Source organism: Oncorhynchus tshawytscha, linkage group LG25 (assembly GCF_018296145.1).
Source record: "Oncorhynchus tshawytscha isolate Ot180627B linkage group LG25, Otsh_v2.0, whole genome shotgun sequence".
NCBI lineage: Eukaryota > Metazoa > Chordata > Actinopteri > Salmoniformes > Salmonidae > Oncorhynchus > Oncorhynchus tshawytscha.
Genome location: NC_056453.1, coordinates 4,695,258 through 4,721,535, shown reverse-complemented (window position 1 = coordinate 4,721,535; position 26,278 = coordinate 4,695,258). Strand labels below are relative to the sequence as shown.

Sequence of the window (26,278 nt, the reverse complement as noted above, 5' to 3'; positions counted from 1 at the left end):
AGAAATTTGTGGAGTGGTTGAAAAACGAGTTTTAATGACTCCAACCTAAGTGTATGTAAACTTCCGACTTCAGCTGTAGGTATACTATAGAACACAATGTGGCAAAAATACATGTTAAGGTTCGTAGGAACAAACTGCCTTTCTTCATGATCAATAGCCTACGGCAGGCAACTATCCACCTACCATTTCATAAAGATTGTAACGCTTGCTTGTATGAGTCATTAACATTGAGCATAACTTTATTGATGTTGTTTTCATTGGCATTCTTTTATTATTATTTTTACCTCATCTGGTCTTCTCTCAGTTCCCATGGAGATGAGAGCATTGTACTCCTTCTCCAGCATCTGCCTCGCCTGGGAGAGAAAGAATGAGTGTATTAAGATTATAATTAAGATTATCAAGGCAATTTATTGATTACATTGAATTACAAAACAGTTGTAAATGAAGTATGTTGGTGATTGTGGTGAATGATGGTTGTTCTGATTAGACTACGATAGTAGAATGGGGAATGCCTGTCCTCTGATTGGATAGTGGTCAGCCCGTCGGCATGGCTGGATTTTAGAGAACCTTTTAGAGGACCCCATCTTGGCGGTGTAGAGACTTTTTCTTAAATTTAAGGACATTTTTTGCAATTCTACAAGTTTCTTAATGGAGTTGAAAGAAATTGTGTCAGTTTTAAAGGTGTGATATGCAGAAATCGCATCGCCATTTCCTGGTTAAATTTTTTTTTAATAGTTTGCCTAATTTCAATTTGTGTGACAAAATAAGCAAGCAACAGAAACAAGTAGAGAATCATGGTACCATTTACTGTATATCGTTGTGAAATATATTTTTACGAAAAATATTGTATTTTCAGCTTGTTTGAAGTTGGTGTACAAAAGTATCAAATTACGAGAGTAAAAGATACAAAAACGAAACATAAGAATTATAATAATAGAAAACGTGCACATAGAACACACCTACCACTTCCTAGACTTGCTTTCAATGAGAATGACAGATCTATAACCCACATATGAATTTGGTCAGTTCACCCATAAAGTTACATATTGCAGCTTTAAAGTAAATATCTTTAGCTTTTATTTTTCAGACTGTTAGTTCTCAAACATTATATTATTACAATATATATAGGTCTGTTATTATCTTTATGTCTGGTTTTAGTCATTTAAGTTTACATCGAAAGCATTTTTCCATCATAAAATAAATATGAAAAAAAACTTAGACGGCCCGCCCAAGGATTTCCATGGCAGAAAAAATCCCTGGTGGTGAGCATGTTCTGATTGGACTACTGTACACAGAAATATGCTGGGTTGTTTGGATGATCCAACTGCTGGGTTGCAGGCATTGGGCCACTTAGTTGGGTTGTTAACTTTAAAAAGAGCAAGGTTGGGTTGTTGATGCTGATAGACCGTAGGCGTGGCTTAGTAGGGGCGTGGCTTTCAGGTAGTTTTTGGCCACCCATAAGTGCAAATGTCATTCCGGTTAATCTGTTCTGTTGTTGTATTGTTATCACATGAAGGTTGAACGCTAATGATTTTATAGCTGTTATAAGGGTTACGCAAGTGTATGAGTCAAAAGCCTATGCATATCTGAATGTTGGGATAGATACCACTTTGTTACAATATTAAAAATACTATTGTTATTAATTTCATATTAGAATATGGAAAGATTAAAAATATTCAAGGAAAATTTTAATTTGCAGTGTACAAACTTAACATGATGAACAGGAATGACATTTACTCTCACGGGTAGACAAAAATAACTGTCTGAAAGTCACGCCTGCAAATTACCTATGGATTAGAATAAAAAAAGGTTTGTGCTATCCTTGGGATGTCCCTACCCTAAACCCTACCCTAACCCCTACCCTAACCTTAACTGTTTTAAATTTCAACTTCGACGGGGTCAGTGTTGGGACATCCCAAGGATTCCTGATAGCAAAGACCAATAAAAATGTGAACAGCAGCAGTCTTACCCCTAACCTGATCAATTCTGCCATTGTGTTTTTATTACACTGTTCTTAACTTCTTTTGTACATAATGTCTCCGCCATCATTTCCTATGACCAAAAACAGCTTACTCATTATTCACTGTGTATTTCCTCGAGTCTATTTTAAATTCTCTTTTTTATCTTTAGCCGTAAGTAAGCATTTTACTGTTAGTCTACATCTGTTATTTACGAAGCTTGTGACAAATACAATTTGATTTGAATGGATAAAGCCATCGATAACGTGACACCATTCAGTCCTATGTGAAAACTCAATAGTGCATTGAAGCCAAATTAAGTCGGTTAAGATGGCGTCTCATGGAGACATACCATGCACAGTCTGAGCTTCTCCAGAAAGTGATGTTGCAGGCTAGCTCAGTGCTTCACCTCTCACTGAGTAACTTGAAGGCCGACCGGGGTACTGCAGGCTGCCATTAGCAACTAAATTATTCTTATAACTACTTCTGTGTGCGATTTATAAATAACAAGTTACAGAACATACTCACAGGCCAGTTTATTAGGTACACCATCCACGGTCACGGAAATTATTATTTCTACAGACAGTGAGTCACGTGGCTGTGCCTTGCTATACAAAGCAGGCAGACAGGCATCGAGGCATTCAGTTACTGTTCGATTGAATGGGCAAAATGAGTGACCTAAGCGACTTTGAGAGTGGTATGATCGATGGTGCCAGGCGTGCCGGATCCAGTATCTCAGAAACAGCCTCCTGGGCTTTTCAGCCACGACAGTGTCTAGGGTTTACAGAGAATGGTGTGACAAACAAATAAATAAACATCCAGTCAGCAGCAGTCCTGTGGGCGAAAACAGCTCATTGATGAGTGAGGTTGAAAGAGAATGGCAAGAATTGTGCAAGCTAACAGGTGGGCCACGAACAGGGAGGCAAATAAATGAGCAACACAACAGTGGTTGGCAGAACGACATCTCAGAACGCACAACTGGTCGATCCTTTCTATGGATCAGCTATTGCAGCAGACGACCACAATGGGTTTCACCACTACCAGCTAAAAACAAGAAGAAGTGGCTCCAGTGGCCACACCATCACCAACACTGGACAATTGGACAGTTTCTGTTGTGTCATGTTGATGACAGAGTCATGTCTTGGCGTAAGCAGCATGAGTCCATGGTGTCCTGGTGTGGGGAATGTATTCCTGTGGCAGACATTATGTCCCTTGATACCAATTGAGCAACGAATGTTTCCAACACATTGTTGAATCCATGCACCGAAGATTTCAGGCTATTCTAGAGGCAAAGGGTGATCTGACCCGGAAGCAGACGGGTGTACTTAATACACTGTCAGGTGACTGTACATCTGGTCTATTAGAAGCTATTATTGGTATCATGATTGTGTTCACAAACATTTACCACGAAGATTGCAATTTTTCCATTCACTATAACGAGGGATCCTGCTAACAATTCCTGCAGTACCGCGGTTGGCTTTCAACTTGCGTGGCTTCAATGCGAGGGGGCAGTCATTCACCCCTGAGTCAACCCAGCATGAAAGTGATGGTTAAATGATGGTTAAATTAGCCAATGTTTGTGTAAGCCAGACAACCAAACATATTGGGTTATTCACACAACACAACTGGCTGGGTCAAAATAACCCTGTGTGTGTTCTGTCCAATATTTACCCGAATATCCGAACAGACATTATTATTCGATTACCTGTGAGAGTATATATATATATTTTTTTCAAAAATGTATTATACTTTTTATTTTGTATTAAAAGGCTTTGACTAAAATTGTATTATCTATGTGCCATTGGTACATGCAAGGATAGACCATGACATTAAAAATGTTTATAAAACAGTTTTATGACAGTTTCAATGACAGAGTTTATGAGTATGTTTATCAGTCAATCAAAACAGCTTTACTGTCAGAGGCTCTATGTGTAGCAGTGACGTGGGAGAGTAGGCTACAATGATCATCCAATAGGTAGGCTGTTGTTTAATATGAATGGAGTTGTTGGATGGGGAGCGCAGCAAAATAGCCTCAATTAGCCTTGCTAGCTAGCTGGCTAGTGTAGCTAGCTAGCTTCTTTACTTCAATTTGATGCAGTCAAGACAGACCAGATGAGATGATAAACTTGTTGCTGCAATAGGTTGTCTAACCGAGTTGGTCTGTCTACTTTCTCTCTCCCCCTCCATGTCAGACACTCCGTCCCTCCCACACCGTTCTGTGCTGAAACAGGCAGACCTCTTGAGTCACACGAGCAAGTCCCCATTGAAGTTTCAAATGTATTTAGACTATCCGGATACCATGATATTATTTGAATAGTAAAATTATTTCAAAAGCAAACTGGGTCGTTTTTAACCCAGCCTTTTTTGGGAGTGTAGCAGGAAGGGAAGGTACCTGTGTGTTCTGATTGGGCATCTGGAGGAGCAGGGCTAGGTCGGTGTAATCAAACGTGTCGTCCAGGGCTAGGAGGGCCCCATGGACCCCACTCTCTGTGAGATTATCTGCAAACTCCTTTAGCCCAATGGCCTGGACCCAACACATCACTCGATCATTGGACCATACCATCACATCTAGGGAGCGGGCAGAAAGAGGCAGCTACTGTAGTACAATAACAATCGTGTGGGGTTACAAATACAGTGAACATTTGCATTTGAGAGACAAAGAATATGGCGACGTTATAGCCCAAGTTACCCGGTTGACAAGACAACTTGCAAGACAAGTTACCTGTACGTATGCTCACCTTGGTTCTGATGTTGGTTCTCATCCCTCCTCCTTTCAAGCTCCTTCCTGTCATAGTTCAAACGCTTCAAGCACATGATGCCATAATGTAGACTGACCCTGTGAGAGAGAGAGAGAGAGAGAGAGAGAGAGAGAGAGATACTGTTGATGTCCTCACAACCAAACACATTAACAACCCTGATGCTGAGAAACTGGAGAAAAGACAACTATTAGGGGAGTAGGGTTGGTTGTCACAGTGCTAATTACTCCCAATCTAAATGGCACTCTGTAATATTTTTAAGTTGAAAATATGTGAATTCTTTGAAAGAACTCAGACACCTGGTCAACATGACATGCATCCAGTAACTACCATCTTCATTAGCATGGGGGAGGGGGGGGGTAGTGGTTGGGGATGGTTGTCACTATCAACTCCATTATAGTAAATTCTCTTCTGTGCATGTGCTATAAAGAGCTCCCTTTGTTGCCCCTCTCTCACACATTTGTTTCTGTCACACACCCACATGTGCAAACACACACATACACTCACAAATGTCCTAAAAAGGTACTTTGTTATTCTCATGGCCTAAAATGCTGGATTTTGTTAGGAATATCATTCGATCAAAGAAAGGCTAATTTTTGTATGCTATATTGCTTTATTTCCTGTAGCAAAAGGTATACGCTTCTAGCAAAAACCAACCCCATACTGTGTGACATCCATCCCACAATTGGGCACAAAGATGGATGAGGATAAAAATTTCAAACCAACAGAATCATCTAGACAATGTCATTATATGCTGTGCGGGGAGCGTTAAGATTTCCCTTCACTGGAACATCCCAAAAATGGGGTGCCTGGTTCTTCCACCCGATCTCAACAAATAATTTCATGAAAAATAGCTGCACTGGGCACAGCACAGAATCATCAATGTCATTATATGCTGACAAGATTTCCCTTCACTTAGGTGCCTGGCCCGAAACAACTCCAGCCGCTTTACACAACTCCAGCCGACGCTTGGCATTGTGCATGGTGAGGCTTTTTCATGAAAACCCATTTTATGATGCTCCCGACGAACAGTTCTTGTGCCGACGTTCCAAACTGTCTCTGGAAGTAACTCGATAGTGAGTGTTGCAACCGAGCACAGACCATTTAAACGCGTTACGCACTTCAGCACTCGGGCAGTCCTGTTCTGTGAGCTTGTCTGGCCTATCACTTCTCGGCAAAGCCATTGTTGCTCCTAGACGTTTCCACTTCACAATACCAGCACTTACAGTTGACCGGGGCAGTTCTAGCAGAGCAGAAATTTGACGAACTGACTTGTTGGAAAGGTGGCATCCTATGACGGTGCCACGTTGAAAGTCAATGAGCTCTTCAATAAGGCCATTCTACTGCCAATGTTTGTCTATGGAGATTGCATGGCAGTGTGCTCAATTTTATACACCTGTCAGCAAAAAGTTTGGCTGAAGTAGCCGAATCCACTAATTTGAAGGGGTGTCCACATACATTTGTATATATAGTGTATACTGGTGCTAAGAAGTACACACAAGAGTAAAACGTGTGACAACCAACCCCTTCTCCTCTAGAGAAGAGGAACAAAAGAGATGATGATAAGAAATACATGTAAAAACCATTGAAATATGTAACTAAGCAGAGGACACTAGATAAGATGCCCTTTGGTACTGTACATTTAATATTCCCATCCCACTACTCCTCTTTGCTGTTGATGATCAGTATTTTATTTGTTTTCATGCAGCACATAAATTAAGGAAGCAGATTTGTGCCAAATCAATACCAAGATTTTGGCATGAATCTGCTTCCATACATGGAATGCCCTTCGATGACAGCAAAGATTGATTGAAACTATTTGAATCCAACCTATGGAAGCTGTCCACCATTTTAAGCTGTCCCCTAAGCTCCTTCTTGGTGAGGTGGTCCAGCATGCGAGCATCCACCAGAGACTCCATGAAGTAGGAACGGTACTGGGGCAGACCCAGGCTGGGCAACCACTCATTCCCTACCCACTCATGATTCATGTCCCCGTAGGCCAGGATCTAGATGGAAGGGGGGAAAGAGGGAGGGAGAGAGGAGGGGTGTTGGGATACAAAACATAGGGGGGAAAGAGGGAGGTGGGATATAAAAACGAGAGAAAAAGTATGTGAAAGAGCACTAGACAGTGAGAATCGATGTCCTCTGAGAGACAATTTATTTCAATTTCCTAAATTTCCTTCCAAAATCTTCTCTGAGAATAGATCAAATAATTTAAAGGAACATTTGGATTTGGGATATACAGTTGAAGTCGAAATTTACATACACTTAGGTTGGAGTCATTAAAACTCGTTTTTCAACCACTCCACCAATTTCTTGTTAACAAACTATAGTTTTGGCAACTCTACTTCGTGCATGACAAGTAATTTTCCCAACAATTGTTTACAGACAGATTTATTTAATTTATAATTCACTGTATCACAATTCCAGTGGGTCAGAAGTTTACATACACACAGTTGACTGTGCCTTTAAACAGCTTGGAAAATTCCAAAAATGATGTCATGGCTTTAGAAGCTTCTGATAGGCTAATTGACATAATTTGAGTCAATTGGAGGTGTACCTGTGGATGTATTTCAAAGCCTACCTAAAAAACTCGGGATCTCTTTGCTTGACATTATGGGAAAATCAAAAGAAATCAGCCAGGACTTCAGAAAAAAAAATTGTAGACCTCCACAAGTCTGGTTCATCCTTGGGAGCAATTTCCAAATGCCTGAAGGTACCACGTTCATCTGTACAAACAATAGTACGCAAGTATAAACACCATAGGACCTCGCAGCCATCATACCGTTCAGGAAGGAGACGCGTTCTGTCTCCTAGAGATGAACGTACTTTGGTGCAAAAAGTGCAAATCAATCCCAGAACAACAACAAAGGATCTGGTGAAGATGCTGGAGGAAACAAGTACAAAAGTGTCTACATCCACAGTAAAACGAGTCCTATATCGACATAAGCTGAAAGGCCGCTCAGCAAGGAAGAAATCACTGCTCCAAAACCGCCATAACAAAAGCCAGACTACGGTTTGCAACTGCACATGGGGACAAAGATTGTACTTTTTGGAGAAATGTCCTCTGGTCTGATGAAACAAAAAATAAATCTGTTTGGCCATAATGACCATCGTTACGTTTGGAGGAAAAAGGAGTAGGCTTGCAAGCCCAAGAACACCATCCCAACCATGAAGCATCGGGGTGGCAGCATCATGTTGTGGGGGTGCTTTACTGCAGGAGGGACTGGTGCACTTCACAAAATAGATGGCATCATGAGCTAGGAAAATTATGTGGATATATTGAACAAACATCTCAAGACATCAGTCAGGAAGTTAAAGCTTGGTCGCAAATGGATCTTCTAAATGGATAATGACCCCCAAGCATATTTCGAAAGTTGTGGCAAAATGGCTTAAGGACAACAAAGTCAAGGTATTGGAGTGGCCATCACAAAACCCTGACCTCAATCCTATAGAAAAATTGTGGGCAGAGCTGAAAAAGCATGTGCGAGCAAGGAGGCCTACAAACCTGACTCAGTTATACCAGCTCTGTCAGAAGTAATGGGCCAAAAATCACCCAACTTATTGTGGGAAGCTTGTGGAAGGCTACCCAAAACGTTTGACCCAAGTTAAATAATTTAAAGGCAATGCTACCAAATACTAATTGAGTGTATGTAAACTTCTGACCAACGGGGAATGTGATCAAATAAATAAAAGCTGAAATAAATCATTCTCTACTATTATTCTGACATTTCACATTCTTAAAATAAAGTGGTGATCCTAACTGACCTAAAACAGGGCATTTTTACTTGGATTAAATGTCAGGAATTGTGAAAAACTGAGTTTAAATGTTTTTTGGCTCAGGTGTATATAAACTTCAGACTTCAACTGTATGGTCTGTTTGCAATGTGATATAATCACTTGTCACGCCCTGACCTGAGATAGCTCTGTTTTCTTTATATTTTGGTTAGGTCAGGGTGTGACTAGGGTGGGTACACTAGTTTTGTTTTGTCTAGGGAGTTTGTATGTCTAGGGTTTCGTAGGTCTAGGGATTTTTGTAAATCTATGTTGGCCTGATATGGTTCCCAATCAGAGACAGCTGTTTATCGTTGTCTCTGATTGGGGATCATATTTAGGTATCCATTTACCTTTGGTGTCTGTGGGATCTTGTTCTATATTTAGTTGCCTGTCTGCACTCTTCATTATAGTTGCACGTTTCGTTTGTGCTTGTTTGTTTTGTTTTGCTGAGTTAGATTTTATTATAAACATGTGGAACTCCACTCACGCTGAGCCTTGGTCTCATTTTTATAACGAACGTGGCAGAAGATCCCACCAACAAAGGACCAAGCAGCATGTTCAGGAGGAATGGACCTGGGAAGAGATTCTGGATGGAGCAGGACCCTGGACGCAGGCGGGGGAGTATCGCCGTCCGAAAGAAGAAATCGAGGCAGCGAAAGCGGAGCGGTGATATTACGAGGAGTTATACAAACGAGGTGAGCACAAGAGGCAACCCCCCAAAATATTGGAGGGGGCACACGGGGAGATTGGCTGAGTCAGGTTGGAGACCTGAGCCAACTCCTCGTGCTTATTGTGGGGAGCGTGTGACTGGTCAGACACCGGGTTACCCAGTGATGCGCACAGTGTCTCCAGTTCACATTCATAGCCCGGTGCGCTCTAATTCCAGCTCCTCGCATTTGCGGGGCTAGAATGGGCATCCAGCCAGGATGGATGGTGCCGGCTCACGCTCCTGGTCTCCAGTACACCTCCTTGGGCCAGGATATCCTGCGCAGGCTCTGCGTACTGTGTCTCCGGTGCGTCTGTACAGGCCAGTGCGTCCTGTGCAGGCGCCCCGCACTTGCCGAGCTCAAGTGAGCTTCCAGCCAGGACGCATTGTGCCAGCTCTACGCTCCAGATATCCAGTGTGCCTCCACAGTCCAGTACGTCCTGTGCCTGCTCCCCGCACTCGCCCTGAGGTGCGTGTCACCAGCCCGGTACCACCAGTGCCGGCACCACGCATCAGACCTCCAGTGTGCCTCCACAGTCCAGAGCTTCCGGCGACAGTTCCCAGTCCAGAGCTTCAGGCGACGTTTCACAGTCCGGAACCTCCAACGACGGGCCACAGTCCGGGGTCTCTGGCGACGGGCCACAGTCCGGGGTCTCCGGCGACGGGCCACAGTCCGGGGTCTCCGGCGACGGGCCACAGTCCGGGGTCTCCGGCGACGGGCCACAGTCCGGGGTCTCCGGCGACGGGCCACAGTCCGGGGTCTCCGGCGACGGGCCACAGTCCGGGGTCTCCGGCGACGGGCCACGCCCTGACCTGAGATATCTCTGTTTTCCTTATATTTTGGTTAGGTCAGGGTGTGACTAGGGTGGGTACGCTAGTTTTTGTATTGTCTAGGGTTTTTGTATGTCAAGTGTTTTGTAGGTCTAGGGGGTTTTGTAATTCTATGTTGGCCTGAAAATGATTCCCAATCAGAGACAGCTGTTTATTGTTGTCTCTGATTGAGACAGCTGTTTATCGTTGTCTCTGATTGGGGATCATATTTAGGTAGCCATTTCCCTTTGGTGTTTGTGGGATCTTGTTCTATGTTTAGTTGCCTGTCTGCTTTATTCATTACAGCTGCACGTTTCTTTTGTGCTTGTTTGTTTTGCTGAGTTTCGGTTTTATTATAAGCATGTGGAACTCTACTCACGCTGCGCCTTGGTCTGATCTTTATAACGAACATGACATCAATATAGTTTTCCCAATCATTACAATAATATTAATGACAAAAAACAACTCACCTGGTCCCAGCTGAACTCCTTCACTTCCTTCAGTGGAGGCAAAGGAAAGAGGAAAAAAAGGATAGATATGGAGGGAGAAGGAACGATTGCCAGAATGGTAAATGGCAGGAGGCATTATGGAGAGGAGAAGATATAAGGAAGGAGGGGCAGAAGGAGGAACAGTTTGTTGGTGAAGGAAAATTAGTTGGAGAAACACTACATTCAAAGAGAAATTGGGGGAGTAGTGGGGGAAAGGTGCAGCAATACATGCCTAATCAGAGAAAAAGACAAAGAAAACAAATGATAAATGGCATTTCATTCAGCATAGTCTCAAGTTGCCTGACGATTTTAAGCCAATTAAATGTGTACCATACAATCTTATACAGTTTCGAATTAATACACTATCGTTAGACAATTGAGTTGCACGAAATGTCTTTTAATTTGTTGAACAAAGATTTAATCACTTTTGAAATAAGATACTTTCTAGGAGAACTTAAAGCAAATAGAAACAGCTTACTGGTTTTATGGCAGCGGTCAGTGACTCCATTTCTGCATGTGTCATCCAGATATTACTGGTCGACTGTGATGTCATTGAGGACAATTTGATATTGGAAAAGAATAAATCATTACAGTTGGAACACATTTTCACTCAGACACATTCAAACTTCTGGATGTGTGGCAAATATGTTACTGAACATATGCTAATGTTTGTGGGCAGGTTATTACGCATTGTTTCACTTACAGAGTGTGTGCTGGCCGGTGCCGAGGGGCTGGTGAGGGACACCATCTCCTGAATGGCCAGGCGTAGTTTAAGGCGATGCAGGGGGTTACTGATGCCAATCTCCCGCTGGATCTCTGTGTCCGACAGGTTGGCCATAATGGCACCGCTCTTCACATTGGCACGACACGCAGCCACATACCAGGCAGGCATGCCCACCCACAACTAAGATGAGGGAGACCGAATATGGAATATGGGAATATTTACACACATTACCTGCCAATAAGGCTGAATTGAATTAAAGAATATGTTCATCATGTACATTAACAGTAAAAAAATGGACACCTAGTCATTCAATGGTTTTTCTTTATTTTTACTATTTTCTACACTGTAGAATTATAGTGAAGACATCAAAACTATGAAATAACACATGGAATCATGTAGTAACCTAAAAGACATATCAAAATATATTTTATATTTGAGATTCTTCAAAGTAGCCACCCTTTGCCTTGATGACAGCTTTGCACACTCTTGGCATTCTCTCAACCAGCTTCATGAGGTAGTCACCTGGAATGCATTTCAATTAACAGGTGGGCTTTGTTAAATGTTAATTGGTGGAATTTCTTTCCTTCTTAACTTCTTGGTGACAGGGGGCAGTATATATATATATATATTATTAGTAGATTTGGATAGAAAACTCTCTGTAGTTTCTAAAACTGTTTGAATTATGTCTGGGAGTATAACAGAACTTATGTAGAAGGCAAAACCCAGAGGAAAATCCATTCCGATTTCTTTTTTTTGAGGTCACTCTTTTCAATGGGATTTCATTGGGAATCCAGATTTCTAAGGGACCTTCTTGCAATTCCTACCGCTTCCACTGGATGTCACCAGTCTTTAGAAATTGGTTGAGGTTTTTCCTTTGTGTATTGAAGAAGTAGCCCTGTTCACAACGAGGGTCACTTCAAGTGTACTATTTGTTAGAGGCGCTTGACCAGAAAGGTAGCTTCAGTTTGTTTTCTTCCTGTATTGAACACAGATCATCGCGTCTTCAATTTGATTGATTAATATCTTTAAAAAATACCTAAAGTTGTATTTCAAAAGTAGTTTGAAATGTTTTGGCAAAGTTTACAGGTAACTTTTGAGATATTTTGTAGTCACGTTGCGCAAGTTGGAACCGGTGTTTTTCTGGATCAAACAAAATAAATGTACATTTTGGATATATATCGACGGAATTAATCGAACAAAAGGACCATTTGTGATGTTTGTGGGAAATATTGAAGTGCCAACAGAAGAAGCTCGTCAAAGGTAAGGCATGATTTATATTTTTATTTCTGTGTTTTGTGTCGCGCCTGCAGGGTTGAAATATGTTTTCTCTCTTTGTTTACGGAGGTGCTACCCTCAGCTAATAGCATCGTTTGCTTTCGCTGAAAAGCCTTTTTGAAATCTGACATGTTGGCTGGATTCACAACACGTGTAGCTTTAATTTGGTATCTTATATGTGTGATTTCATGAAAGTTTGATTTTCATAGTAATTTATTTGAATTTGGCGCTCTGCATTTTCTGTCTTTTGGCCAGGTGGGACGTTAGTCCCACATATCCCAGAGAGGTTAATGCATTTGAGCCAATCAGTTGTGTTGTGACAAGGTAGGCGTGGTATACAGAAGGTAACCCTATTAGATAAGATATTATGGCAAGAACTGCTCAAATAAGCAAAGAGAAACGACAGTCCATCATTACTTTAGGACATGTTATTCAGTGTTGTGTTGTTTTTTGTATTGGTGTGCGACGGGTCCTCGTACCCACTTTGTTTATTATTTACATTTAGTGTTTGGAGTATGTTATGTTTATCGTTATTAAATAACTCCATTACACTCAGTTTGATTCTCCTGTGCCTGACTTCCCTGCCACCTATACACACGACTCTGACAGAATCTCTGACCTAAAAAGTCAGCAGGAGAAGGTACCCCGGCCATGGAAGTGGAAGAACGCGTCATGGAACTCATGGAGATGATTGACAATCTGAGTGCTGCCATGGATCGTGTTGTCCAGAATATGGACCGCTGGGAGAGACAGGGAGTTTTTCCAGCGTCACCACCAGCACAACCGGGGTCTCCCCTGAGCTCCCTTTCCCCACCTGAACCCATCAGGATCCATTTATTCCTGCCTAAGGGGTACGATGGAGATACTGCCGGCTGCCAGGGTTTTCTCCTCAAACTAAGCTTGTATCTGGCCACGGTCCACCCAGCTCCATCGGACCGTGAGAAGAGTTACGCCCTCGTTTCGTGCCTCACCGGGAAAGCCCTGGAGTGGGCCAGCGCTGTGTGTGGAAAAGAGGATGCGGCGTTGGACCATTTTGAGGAGTTCACCCGCCATTTCAGGACAGTATTCGACCACCCACCCGAAGGCAGAGCGGTGGGTGAGCGCCTCTACCATCTGAGGCAGGAGACTAGGAGTACACAGGAGTTTGTTCTGGAGTTTAGGACCCTGGCTGCCGGCTCTGGATGGAGCGACAGGGCCCTGATCGACAATTACCGCTGTAGTCTACGCGAGGACGTCCGTCGGGAGCTGGCCTGTAGAGACACCACCCTCACCTTCGACCAGCTGGTGGACATGTCCATCAGCTGGACAACATGCTGGCTACTCGTGGATGTCTAGATCGGGGTCGGGTTGTTCCATCCTCCCGCACCCTCTCTCCTGTACCCATGGAGTTGGGAGGGATGGTGCGCAGGGAGACCGGAGGGGTTCCCGCTCGAGCACCATATGTGTTCGCAGAGGTCACACTGCTGGTCGATGCCGGGTTGGTTCCTCTGGGAATCAAGGCAGCAGGCAGGGCACTCTGGCGTCACCCCAGGTGAGTAGGCACCATTCTTATCCAGAGCCCTCTGTTGCACATATGTTTGTCTCTGTCACTTTTCCTGAATTTTCCCCGTGTTCCCAGTATAAGGTGCTAGTAGATTCAGGCACGGCTGGGAATTTCATTAATAAAAGTTTAGCTCATAGTTTAGGGATCCCCATTGTTCCTGTGGATATGCCTTTCCCCGTTCATGCCTTAGATAGTCGACCATTAGGGTCAGGGTTTATCAGAGAGGCCACCGCTCCTTTGTGTATGGTAACGCAGGGGGGTCACAAGGAAAATATTAGTATTTTCCTTATTGATTCTCCTGCGTATTCTGTGGTGCTAGGCCTACCCTGGTTAGTTTGTCATAACCCCACTGTTTCTTGGCCACAGAGGGCTCTCACGGGGTGGTCGCGAGAGTGCTCAGGTAGGTGTTTAGGGGTTTCCGTTGGTGCTACTATGGTGGAAAGTCCAGACCAGGTCTCCACCATGCGCATTCCCCAAGAATATGCAAATTTGGCTCTCGCCTTCTGTAAAAAGAAGGCGACTCAATTACCACCCCATCGACGTGGGGATTGTGCGATAGATCTCCTGGTAGACGCTGCATTTCCCAGGAGTCATGTGTATCCCCTGTCGCAAGTGGAGACACTGGCTATGGAGACAAATGTCTCCAAATCCCTGCGTCAGGGGTACATTCAGCCCTCCATTTCACCCGTCTCCTCAAGTTTATTTTTTATGAAGAAGAAGGATGGTGGTTTGCGCCCGTGCATTGATTATCGAGGTCTCAATAAAATCACGGTGAGATATAGCTACCCGCTACCTCTTATCACTACAGCGATTGAGTCAATGCACGGGGCGCGCTTCTTCACTAAACTGAATCTCAGGAGTGCGTACAATCTGGTGCGTATTTGGAAGGGAGACGAGTGGAAGGCGGCATTTAGCACCACCTCAGGTCATTATGAGTACCTCGTCATGCCATATGGGTTGATCAATGCTCCATCAGTCTTCCAATCTTTTGTAGACAAGATTTTCAGAGACCTGCATGGGCAGGGTTTAGTGGTCCTGGAGTGGCCTAGCCAGTCTCCAGATCTCAACCCCATAGAAAATCTTTGGAGGGAGTTGAAACTCTGTGTTGCCCAGCAACAGCCCCAAAACATCACTGCTCTAGAGGAGAGCTGCATGGAGGAATGGGCTAAAATACCAGCAACAGTGTGTATGAAAACCTTGTGAAGACTTACAGAAAATGTTTGACCTCTGTCATTGCCAACAAAGGGTATGTAACAAAGTATTGAGATAAACTTTTGTTATTGACCAAAAACATATTTTCCACCATAATTTGCAAATAAATTAATTAAAAATCCTACAATGTGATTTTCTGGATTTCTTTTTCTCATTTTGTCTGTCATAGTTGAAGTGTACCTATGATGAAAATTACAGGCCTATCATCTTTTTAAGTGGGAGAAGTTGCACAATTGGTGGCTGACTACATACGTTTTTGCCCCACTGTATATGTCAAGGCTGAGAAATGCTTGTTCTTCCAACAATCGTCTCCTTCCTAGGGCATCAGATTTCCACGTCAGGAGTGGAGATGGAGAGAGACCGCATTGCAACGGTGCGTAATTGGCCGACTCCCACCACGGTAAAGGAGGTGCAGCGATTCTTAGGGTTTGCCAACTACTACCGGAGGTTTATCCCATTGCCTCACTGCTAAAGGGGGGCCCGGTGCGCTTTCTGTGGTCGGTTGAGGTGAACAGGGCTTTTAGGCACCTGAAGGCTCTGTTTACCTCGGTTCCTGTGTTGGCTCATCCGGATCCCCCTTTGCCATTCACAGTGGAGGTGGACCCATCCGAAGCTGGGATAGGAGCAGTGCTCTCTCAGCGCTCGGGTACGCCACTGAAGCTCGAAACTATGATGTGGGGGACCGGGATTTGTTGGCTGTCATAAAAGCCTTGAAGGTGTGGAGACATTGGCTTGAGGGGGCTAAACACCCTTTTCTCATCTGGACTGACCATCGCAATCTGTAGTACAGCCGAGATGCAAGGTGGGCCATGTTTTTCACTCGTTTTGTGTTTACCCTCTCTTACAGACCAGGCTCCCAGAACGTTAAGGCAGACGCATTGTCCCGGCTGTATGACACAGAGGAGCGGTCCATGGATCCCACTCCCATACTCCCAGCTTCTTGTTTGGTGGCGCCGGTAGTGTGGGAGCTGGACGCAGACATTGAGCGGGCGTCACGTGCAGTGCCCTCTCCCCCTCAGTGTCCAGCTGGGCGTCTGTACGTTCCGTCTGCTGTCCGTGACCGACTGATCTATTGGGCCCACACGTCACCCTCCTCTTGTCATCCAGGGATAGGTCAGACGGTGCGCTGTCTTGATGGGAGGTACTGGTGGCCCACTTTAGCTAAGGACGTGAGGTTTTATGTTTCCTCCTTCTCAGTGTGCGCCCAGTGCAAGGCTCCTAGACACCTGCCCAGAGGTAAGTTACAACACTTACCCGTTCCACAACGGCCCTGGTCGAACCTGTTGGTGGATTTTTTAACCGATCTTCCACCTTCACAGGGTAACACCATGATCCTGGTCATTGTGGATCGTTTTTCTAAGTCCTGTCATCTCCTCCCTTTGCCCGGTCTCCCTACGGCCTTACAAACCGCAGAGGTCCTGTTTACACACGTTTTCCGGCCTTATGGGGTGCCTGAGGATATAGTGTCTGATCGGGGTCCCCAGTTCACATCAAGGGTCTGGAAGGCGTTCATGGAATGTCTGGGGGTCTCGGTCAGCCTTACCTCAGGTTTTCACCCCAAGGGTAATGGGCAGGTGGAGAGAGTTAACCAGGATGTGGGTAGGTTTCTGCGGTCTTATTGCCAGGACCGGCCGGAGAAATGGGCGAAGTTTGTGCCCTGGGCAGAGATGACCCAGAACACGCCACTCCTCCACTAACCTTTCTCCCTTTCAATGTGTATTAGGGTATCAGCCGGTTCTGGCTCCTTGGCATCAGAGTCAGACCAAGGCTCCTGCGGTGGACAATTGGTTCCGCGTGCGGAGGAAACCTGGGAGGTTGCCCACATCCACCTTCAGCGCGCCATACTGCGCCAGAAAGTTGGCGCAGACCATCACCGCAGTGAGGCCCCGGTGTTCGCACCAGGGGACAGGGTCTGTCTCTCGACCCGAAACCTGCCCCTCCGCCTGCCCTGCCGGAAGCTGGGTCCGCGGTTTGTGGGGCCATTTAAAGTCCTGAAGAGAGTGAACAAGGTATGTTATAGGTTACAGCTACCCACTAATTACCGCATTAACCCCTCGTTCCATGTGTCTCTCCTCAGGCTGGTGGTGGCTGGCCCGCTCCAGGAGGCTGAAGTGCGGGATGTTCCTCCGCCCCCTCTGGACATCGAGGGTGTCCCGGCAGACTCCGTTCGATCCATCTTGGATTCGAGACGTCGGGCGAGGGGCCTTCAGAACCTTGTGTACTGGGAGGGGGACGGTCCGGAGGAGAGATGCTGGGTTCCGGTGGAGGACGTATTAGATCCTTCCATGCTGCGAGAATTCCACCGTCTCCATCTGGATCGCCCTGCACCTCGCCCTCCGGGTCGTCCCCGAGGCCTTCTTCGGGTGGTGCTCGACGGTCGACATCACCGGTCTTCTAGCCATCATTGATCCATTTTTCATTTTCCATTGGTTTTGTCTTATCTTCCTACACACCTGGTTTCAATCCCATTCATTACCTGTTGTGTATTTAAACCTCTGTTTCCCCTCATGTCTTTGTCAGAGATGGTTTATTATTCAGTGTTGTTTTTTGTATTGGTGCGGGTCCTCGTACCCACTTGTTTGTTGTTTACATTTAGTGTTTGGAGTATGTTTCGTTTATCGTTATTAAATAACTCCATTACACTCGGTTCGATTCTCCTGCGCCTGACTTCCCTGCCACCTATACACAAGACTCTGACAGGTCCTTAGGAAACTACGCAATATTAGTTTTTTTAATGCATTTTTTCTTACATTGTTAGTCCAGGAAATCTCAAGTGTTATTACATACAGCCAGGAAGAACTATTGGATATAAAAGCGATGACAACTTATCAACATTACCAGGAATAAGGAAAAGTCTTTCCCGAAGCGGATCCTTTGTTCAGAACCTCCACCCTGGACATGGGATCTTATCCCAGAAGCTGACCCAAAACAACGAGGTCGCCGCAGGAGAGCCAGACAGAGCGGCCTACTGGTCAGACTCAGAAGGCGAGCACACCATCCACTGCTCCCGAGCATATTACTCGGCAATGTCCAATCTCTAGATAACAAGGTAGATGAATTTAGGGTACGAGTTGCCTTCCAGAGAGACATCAGAGATTGTAACATTCTCTGTTTCACGGAAATATGGCTCACTCGAGTCGCTACAGTCACCCGGTTTCTTCATGCATCGCGCCGACAGAAATAAACATCTCTCTGGTAAGAAGAAGGGTGGGGGTGTATGCCTTATGATTAACGACTCATGGTGTAATCACAACAACATACAGGAATTTTGTTCACCTGACCTAAACCTTACAAGCATTATCTTCCAAGAGAATTCTCTTCGATTTCGATTATAGTCACAGCTGTGTATACCCCCCTCCCCCAAAGCAGAAACCTTGTCGGCCCTGAAAGAACTTCACTGGACTCTATGTAAACTTGAAACCATACATCTTGAGGCTGCATTTATTGTAGCTGGGGATTTTAACAAAGCTAACCTGAGAACGAGACTTCCTAAATTCTATCAGCATATCGAATGCGAGACACGGGCTGCTAGCATTCTGGATCATTGCTACTCTAACTTCTGCGATGCACAGAAAGCCTTCCCCTGCCCTGCCTTCGGCAAATCTGACCATAACTCCACTTTGTTGCTCCCAGCCTATGCTCATGCTCAGGTCCGTCAAACACTGGTCTGACCAATCGGATTCCACGCTTCAGGATTGCTTCGATCACATGGACTGGTATATTCTGGATAGCCTCAGACAACAACATTGATGTATACGCTGACTTGGTGGGTGAGTTTATTTGCAAGTGCATCAGAGATGTCATACCCACTGTGACTATTAAAACATGTCCTAACCAAAAACCGTGGATTGATGGCAGCATTAGCCCAAAACTGAAAGCTTGAACCCCCGCTTTTAATCATTGCAAGGCAACTGGAAACATGACCGAATACAAACAGTGCAGCTATTCCCTCGTCAAGGCAATCAAACAAGCAAAGCGTCAGTATAGAGACAAAGAGTCGCAGTTCAACGGCTCAATCACAGGATGTATGTGGCAGGTTCTACAGCCAATTACGGATTACAAAAAGAAAACCAGCCCCGTCGCAGACATCAACGTCTTGCTCCCAGACAAATTAAACAACTTCTTTGCTCGCTTTGAGGACAATACAGTGCCACTGACATGGGCCGCTACCAAAGCCTGTGGGCTCTCCTTCTCCATGGCCAACGCGAGTAAAACATTTAAATGGGTTAACCCTGGCAAGGCTGCCAGCGCAGATGGCATCCCTAGCCACATCCTCAGAGCATGCGCATTTACGGACATACTCAATCAATCTCTATCCCAGTCTGTTGTCCCCACATGCTTCAAGATGGCCACCATTGTTCCTGTTCCCAAGAAAGCTAAGGTAACTGAACTAAATCACAATCGCCCCGTAGCACTCACTTCTGTCATCATGAAGTGCTTTGAGAGACTAGTCAAGGAGCATATCACCTCCACCCTACCTGATACCCTAGACCACTCCAATAGGTCCAATGACGATGCAATCGCCATAACACTGCACACTGCCCTAACCCATCTGGACAAGAGGAATACCTATGTAAGAATGCTGTTCATCGATTACAGCTCAGCATTGAACACCATAGTACCCTCCAAACTCATCATTAAGCTCGAGACCCTGGGTTTTGACCCCGCCCTGTGAAACTGGGTCCTGGACTTCCTGACGGGCCGCCCTCGGGTGGTGAGCGTGGGAATCTCCACCCCGCTGATCCTCAGCACTAGGGCCCCACAAGGGTGCGTTCTCAGCACTCTCTTGTACTCCCTGTTCACCCATTACTGCGTGGCCATGCACGCCTCCAACTCAATCATCAAGTTTGCAGACAACACTACAGTGGTAGGTTTGATTACCAACAACGACGAGACGGCCTACAGGGAGGAAGTGAGGGCCCTCGGAGTGTAGTGTCAGGAAAATAACCTCACACTCAATGTCAACAAAACAAAGAAGACGATCGTGGATTTCAGGAAACAGCAAAGGGAACAGCCCCCTATCCACATCGATGGGACAGTAGTGGAGAAGGTGGAAAGTTTTAAGTTCCTAGGCGTACACATTACGGACAAACTGAAATGGTCCACCCACACAGACAGCGGGATGAAGAAGGTGCAGCAGCGCCTCTTCAACCTCAGCAGGCCGAAGAAATTTGGCTTGTCACCAAAAACATTCAAACTTTTACAGATGCACAATCAAGAGCATCCTGTCGGGCTGTATCACCGCCTGTTACGGCAACTGCTCCGCCCACAACCGTAAGGCTCTCCAGAGGGTAGTGAGGTCTGCACAACGCATCATTGGGGGCAAACTACCTGCCCTCCAGGACACCTACATCACCCGATGTCACAGGAAGGCCAAAAAGATCATAAAGTACAACAACCACCCGAGCCACTGCCTGTTCATCCCGCTATCATCCAGAAGGCGAGGTCAGTACAGGTGCATCAAAGCGGGGACCGAGAGACAGAACAGCTTCTATCTAAAGGCCATCAGACTGTTTAACAGCCATCACTAACTTTGAGTGGCTGCTGCCAACATACTGACTCATCTCTAGCCACTTTAATAATTAAAAATGGATGTAATAAATGTATCACTAGCCACTTTAAACAATGCCACTTTATATAATGTTTACATACCCTACATTACTCATCTCATATGTATATACTGTTATATACTATACTCTTGCCTATGCCATTTGGTCATCACTCATTCATATATCTATGTACATATTCTTATTCATTCCTTTATCTGCTAACCATGTGTATGTGACAAATTTGATTTGATTTGTCCCTCAGATATGCAAGGAGAGCTTCCCGTATAATTGGTGCAAAACAAATATGTCTACATGAGTGTTCAGAAATGTTACACGTGAGATTATTTAGTAAGTATGTGCCAAAACTCCATCTTCTTGAGGGTGGCTGTGCTCTACTGACTGGTACTGAAGCCAGCAGGGCAGAATGATCTGATATACATCTTGGTAAGTACTTACAGCCAGTAGTTAAACTTCCCTTGGCTGCAGGAAAAATAAATAAGTAAATTCTATAGTAAATGTTATGGACAGGGGAGTAAAATGAGTATTCTTGAACCTTTCAGTTGTGAAATCACCATGTCTACAAGTCCAAAATGTTTCATTTCTGCCTTTAACATTTTAGCTGCCTGTGTGAGGTTGATATTATTAGAGGAAGATCTATCACTGGAAGGGTCCAGGTTAACATGCTCTGATGATGGGCATGTTAACTTCAAAAAGATGTCTTGGTAAAATTTAGGCCCATACACATTCAGAATGGTAATGGGCTCAGTGTTACTGAAACCTTGAAATGGTCACAAACCTACCCCCTTGGTCTTTAATCTGAGATTGTATCTGAAAGGGGCAATGCTTATGACCACCCCTCCTCCCGAGAGGTGAAAGATGAATAGTACACTTGACCCACCCATTCTCTTCAGTTTATCATGCTCAGAGTCAGTCAGGTGTGTCTCCTGAAGAAGATCTATATCAACCTTACGCTGCTTTAAATCATTCAGAATGTGTTTGTGCTTGACTGGGCATTTAGTACCCATAATGTTAAGTGGCATAAATGTATAGATATTAGGTGCCGACATCTTTAAAGAAAATAAGAAATAGGGAAAAGGAAAGAAACACAATTGCATTGAGTGTATACAACTTGTACAAAATGAAATGATGAAAGTATAAAGTAGTAAACATCTCATGAACTAATAGCCTGACCCTACCACAAACCCACCCAACCCCCTCCCCAACTGAGGGAGTTAAAGAACCCATATCCTTAGACACTAGTCTTTAAGCTAGATGTACCTGCTATGTATAGCATCGCTCAAATTAGGTTAATTCTAAATTATATGAATATGGAATTAGAAGTACACTGCTCAAAAAATAAAGGGAACACTAAATTAACACATGCTAGATCTGAATGAGGGAAATATTCTTATGAAATACTTTTTTCTTTACATAGTTGAATGTGCTGACAACAAAATCACACAAACATTTTCAATGGAAATTGATATCAAATTTAAAATCAAATTTATAAACCCATGGAGGTCTGGATTTGGAGTCACACTCAAGTGAAAAACCACACTTCAGGCTGATCCAACTTTGATGTAATGTCCTTAAAACAAGTCAAAATGAGACTCAGTAGTGTGTGTGGCCTCCACGTGCCTGTATGACCTCCCTACAACGCCTAGGCATGCTCCTGATGAGGTGGCGGATGGTCTCCTGAGGGATCTCCTCCCAGACCTGGACTAAAGCATCCGCCAACTCCTGGACAGTCTGTGGTGCAACTGGAGCGAGACATGATGTCCCAGATGTGCTCAATTGGATTCAGGTTTGGGGAACGGGCGGACCAGTCCATAGCATCAATGCCTTCCTCTTGCAGGAACTGCTGACACACTCCAGCTACATGAGTTCTAGCATTGTCTTGCATTAGGAGGAACCCAGGGCCAACCGCACCAGCATATGGTCTCACAAGGGGTCTGAGGATCTCATCTCGGTACCTAATGGCAGTCAGGCTACCTCTGGCGAGCACATGGAGGGCTGTGCGGCCCCCCAAAGAAATGCCACCCCACACCATGACTGACCCACCGCCAAACCGGTCATGCTGAAGGATGTTGCAGGCAGCAGAACGTTCTCCACGGCATTCTCCGCGGCGTCTCACGTCTGTCACATGTGCTCAGTGTGAACCTGCTTTCATCTGTGAAGAGCACAGGGCGCCAGTGGCGAATTTGCCAATCTTGGTGTTCTCTGGCAAATGCCAAACGTCCTGCACGGTGTTGGGCTGTAAGCACAACCCCCACCTGTGGATGTCGGGCCCTCATACCACCCTCATGGAGTCTGTTTCTGACCGTTTGAGCAGACACATGCACATTTGTGGCCTGCTGGAGGTCATTTTGCAGGGCTCTGGCAGTGCTCCTCCTGCTCCTCCTTGCACAAAGGCGGAGGTAGCGGTCCTGCTGCTGGGTTGTTGCCCTCCTACGGCCTCCTCCACGTCTCCTGATGTACTGGCCTGTCTCCTGGTAGCACCTGGTAACGGACGTCCAGGATGGCAGCCTAGTGGTCTCCATGGTCTTTTTCTAACTTTGTCACTCGTCCCTTTGTGACTTTCTGGTCTTCGTGGAGTTTATCGACCAGTACATCAATTTTGCTGAGGCGTTCAGAAAGTGTCTCTTGGATTTTTGTTTTACCTTTGTCCATCTCCATTCTGAACCTGGTGCTTCTTCCAAGCTAGCATCCTCCGAGGCCAAAGAAGGGCTGTCAGAGAGAGGCATTTTTCCATGCTTCATCTGAGACTTTGACATATTGGGCATCTTTTGCTTTGGCGATACAGTAGATGTTTTAACTTCCAACTCACTATTAACGAACAGGTAAACCGTGTCAAAATGCCTTCATTTTTTGAAAGTTCAAGGACGCTACGCAGACACGTGTTAGAGCTTCGCCATTTCGTCGGAAGTCCCATGAAGACACAGTCTTGAAAATCGGTGTCATTGCGTGTCATGATGAAATTGCACACCTGCTAAAATTGGTTTCCTATTGAACATACTTCTTTCCGAAAGATTTATTATAGTTTGATTTCATTTTAGGGTTTATGAGGAGTAAATACAAATGTCTTTTGACTTGTTGAAACTAAGTTCAGGGGTAGATTTTTGGATTTCTTTCTCTGCAAGTTGAACAAGTGGATTAGTCAAATTGATGGCGCCAACTATACAGACTTTTTGGGATATAAAAAATTATTTTATCTAACAAAACAACACTACATGTTATCTCTGGATTTTTTTTAATGTGGGGTGCCATCCTCAAACAATCGCATGGCATGTTTGCACTGTAATAGCTACTGTATATTGAACAGTGCAGTTAGATTAACAAGAATTTAAGCTTTCAGCCTATATAAGACACTTATGTACCTAAATGTTTAACCGCTATAATAACTATTAGAATTTATTTGAGCCAGTGGTGCACTGATCCCAAATTTTTTTTAACATCTGCTAACGATGTGTATGTGACCAATATAATTTTATTTTTATTTGGCATTAACTGTTCAGAGGAGACTTAAATCAGGCCATAATGGTCAAATTGCTGCAACAACAAAAAAACTACTAAAGGACACCAATAATAAGAAGATTACTTCTTAATCTGTCTTTGGTCTGATGAGTCCAAATTTGAGATTGTTGGTTCCAACCGCCATGTCTTAGTGAGATGCAGAGTAGGTGAACGGATGATCTCTGAATGTGTGGTTCCCACCGTGAAGCATGGAGGAGGTGGTGTGATGGTGTGGGTGTGCTTTGCGGGTGACACTGTCTGTGATTTATTTAGAATTCATGGCACACTTAACCAGCATGGCTACCACAGCATTCTGCAGCGATACGCCATCCCACCTGGTTTGCGTTAAGTAGGACTATCATTTGTTTTTCAACAGGACAATGACCTAATTCACCTCCAGGCTGTGTAAGGGCTATTTGACCAAGAAGGAGAGTGATGGAGTGCTGCATCAGATGACTTTGCCTTCAAAATCACCTGACTTCAACCCAATTGAGATGGTTTGGGATGTGTTGGACCTCAGAGTGAAGGAAAAGCAGCCAACAAGTGCTCAGCATATGTGGGAACTGCTTCAAGACTGTTCCGCATTCCTCATGAAGCTGGTTGAGAGAATGCCAAGTGTTCAAAGCTGTCATCAAGGCAAAGGGTGGCTACTTTGAAGAATCTCAAGTATAAAATATATTTTGATTTGTTTAACTGTTTTGGTTACCACATGATCCCATATGTGTTATTTCATAGTTTTGATGTCTTTACTATTAATCTACAATGTAGAAAATAGTAAAAAAAAAAAGAAGAACCCTTGACTGAAAAGGTGTGTCCAAACTTTTGACTGGTACTGTACTCATAATTAAATGGAGCACCTTCAGGTAAAACACTGCACATCATTAATGATTTCCTCCCAGATAGTTAACCAATGAGACAACGTACCTCAAGCCATGTGACCACGGTGGGGCCATCCCATGAGGCAAAAGGCAGACCCTGACGACAGGCTTGTTCTAGCAGGTCTTGTTTCTTCCTGCTGCGGCGATCTTTCTCCACGGTGCCAGTTCCCATCTTGGCAAGGCCCAGGGGGTCGGCTGATCCCAGGTCATCAGAGGGCGTGGAGGCTGAGGTCAAAGGTCACTGCTTAAACCACAGGTGTCAACTCATTCCACGGAGGGCAGAGTGTCTGGGTTTTCACTCCTCCCTTGTACTTGATTGATGAATTAAGGTCACTAATTAGTAAGGAACTCCCCACACCTGGTTGTCTAGGGCTTAGTTGAAAGGAAAAAACCTACAGACACTAGGCCCTCAATTGAATGAATGAGTTTGACACTGGCTTAAACCAACTCTGTCTAGGACAGGGTTCACCATCCCTGTTCCGGGAGAGCTACCCTCCTGTAGGTTTTTCGCTCCAACCCCAGTTGTAACTCACCTGATTCAGCTTATCAACCAGCTAATTATTAGAATCAGGTGTGCTATATTAGGGTGGAGTGAAAACCTACAGGACTGTAGCTCTCCAGGAACAGGGTTGGAGACCATGTCTAGGAATACTCCGCATGATTACTGGAAAATCGGTTTTGCCATCGGTTTTTCTTCTCAAAACTGAAAGTAGCCGACCTTGTTGTATATGTCTTTAGGGTAAATTATATTACTGTTATATTGTGAATAATAGTGTATACTGTATAAGTGTGCAGGCAACCTTACATTGTTTCTAACCCTCATAACACACATGGTTAACACTCTATATTGACTTACCCAGAGAGGCAGACTGACTCCCAGGTCCTCCAATCCTCCCTTTCTCCTTCTTTCCAAACAGGCGTCCAATGGAGGACTTGATGCTCTTCTTCTTGCTGGCTTTGTGGAGAGAGTCCTGACTACTGGTGGTTGCACCATCAACAGACAGACGGACAAATTAATCTCAGAACATCACTGGTGACACATCACTGATCTAGTTGATAATCTATTCTATATGTATTCTATTGGCTAGC

At 44.6% G+C, this 26,278-nt stretch overlaps 1 protein-coding gene across 2 annotated transcripts in view; it reads right to left on the bottom strand.

Annotated features, from left to right (window-relative positions):
• The window catches only part of LOC112224084 (PTPRF interacting protein alpha 3), a 65,358-nt gene that overhangs the window by 3,348 nt on the left and 35,732 nt on the right, over positions 1-26,278 (bottom strand). For both annotated transcript variants that reach the window (XM_024387381.2, XM_024387382.2), the window contains 9 exons: positions 26,046-26,167; positions 25,236-25,414; positions 11,199-11,399; positions 10,974-11,036; positions 10,478-10,504; positions 6,545-6,720; positions 4,697-4,794; positions 4,351-4,526; positions 285-353 (listed from right to left, as the gene is read on the bottom strand). In XM_024387381.2, the coding sequence (XP_024243149.1) occupies positions 285-353; positions 4,351-4,526; positions 4,697-4,794; positions 6,545-6,720; positions 10,478-10,504; positions 10,974-11,036; positions 11,199-11,399; positions 25,236-25,414; positions 26,046-26,167 (1,111 nt within the window). The remainder of the gene's footprint in view (positions 1-284; positions 354-4,350; positions 4,527-4,696; positions 4,795-6,544; positions 6,721-10,477; positions 10,505-10,973; positions 11,037-11,198; positions 11,400-25,235; positions 25,415-26,045; positions 26,168-26,278) is intronic.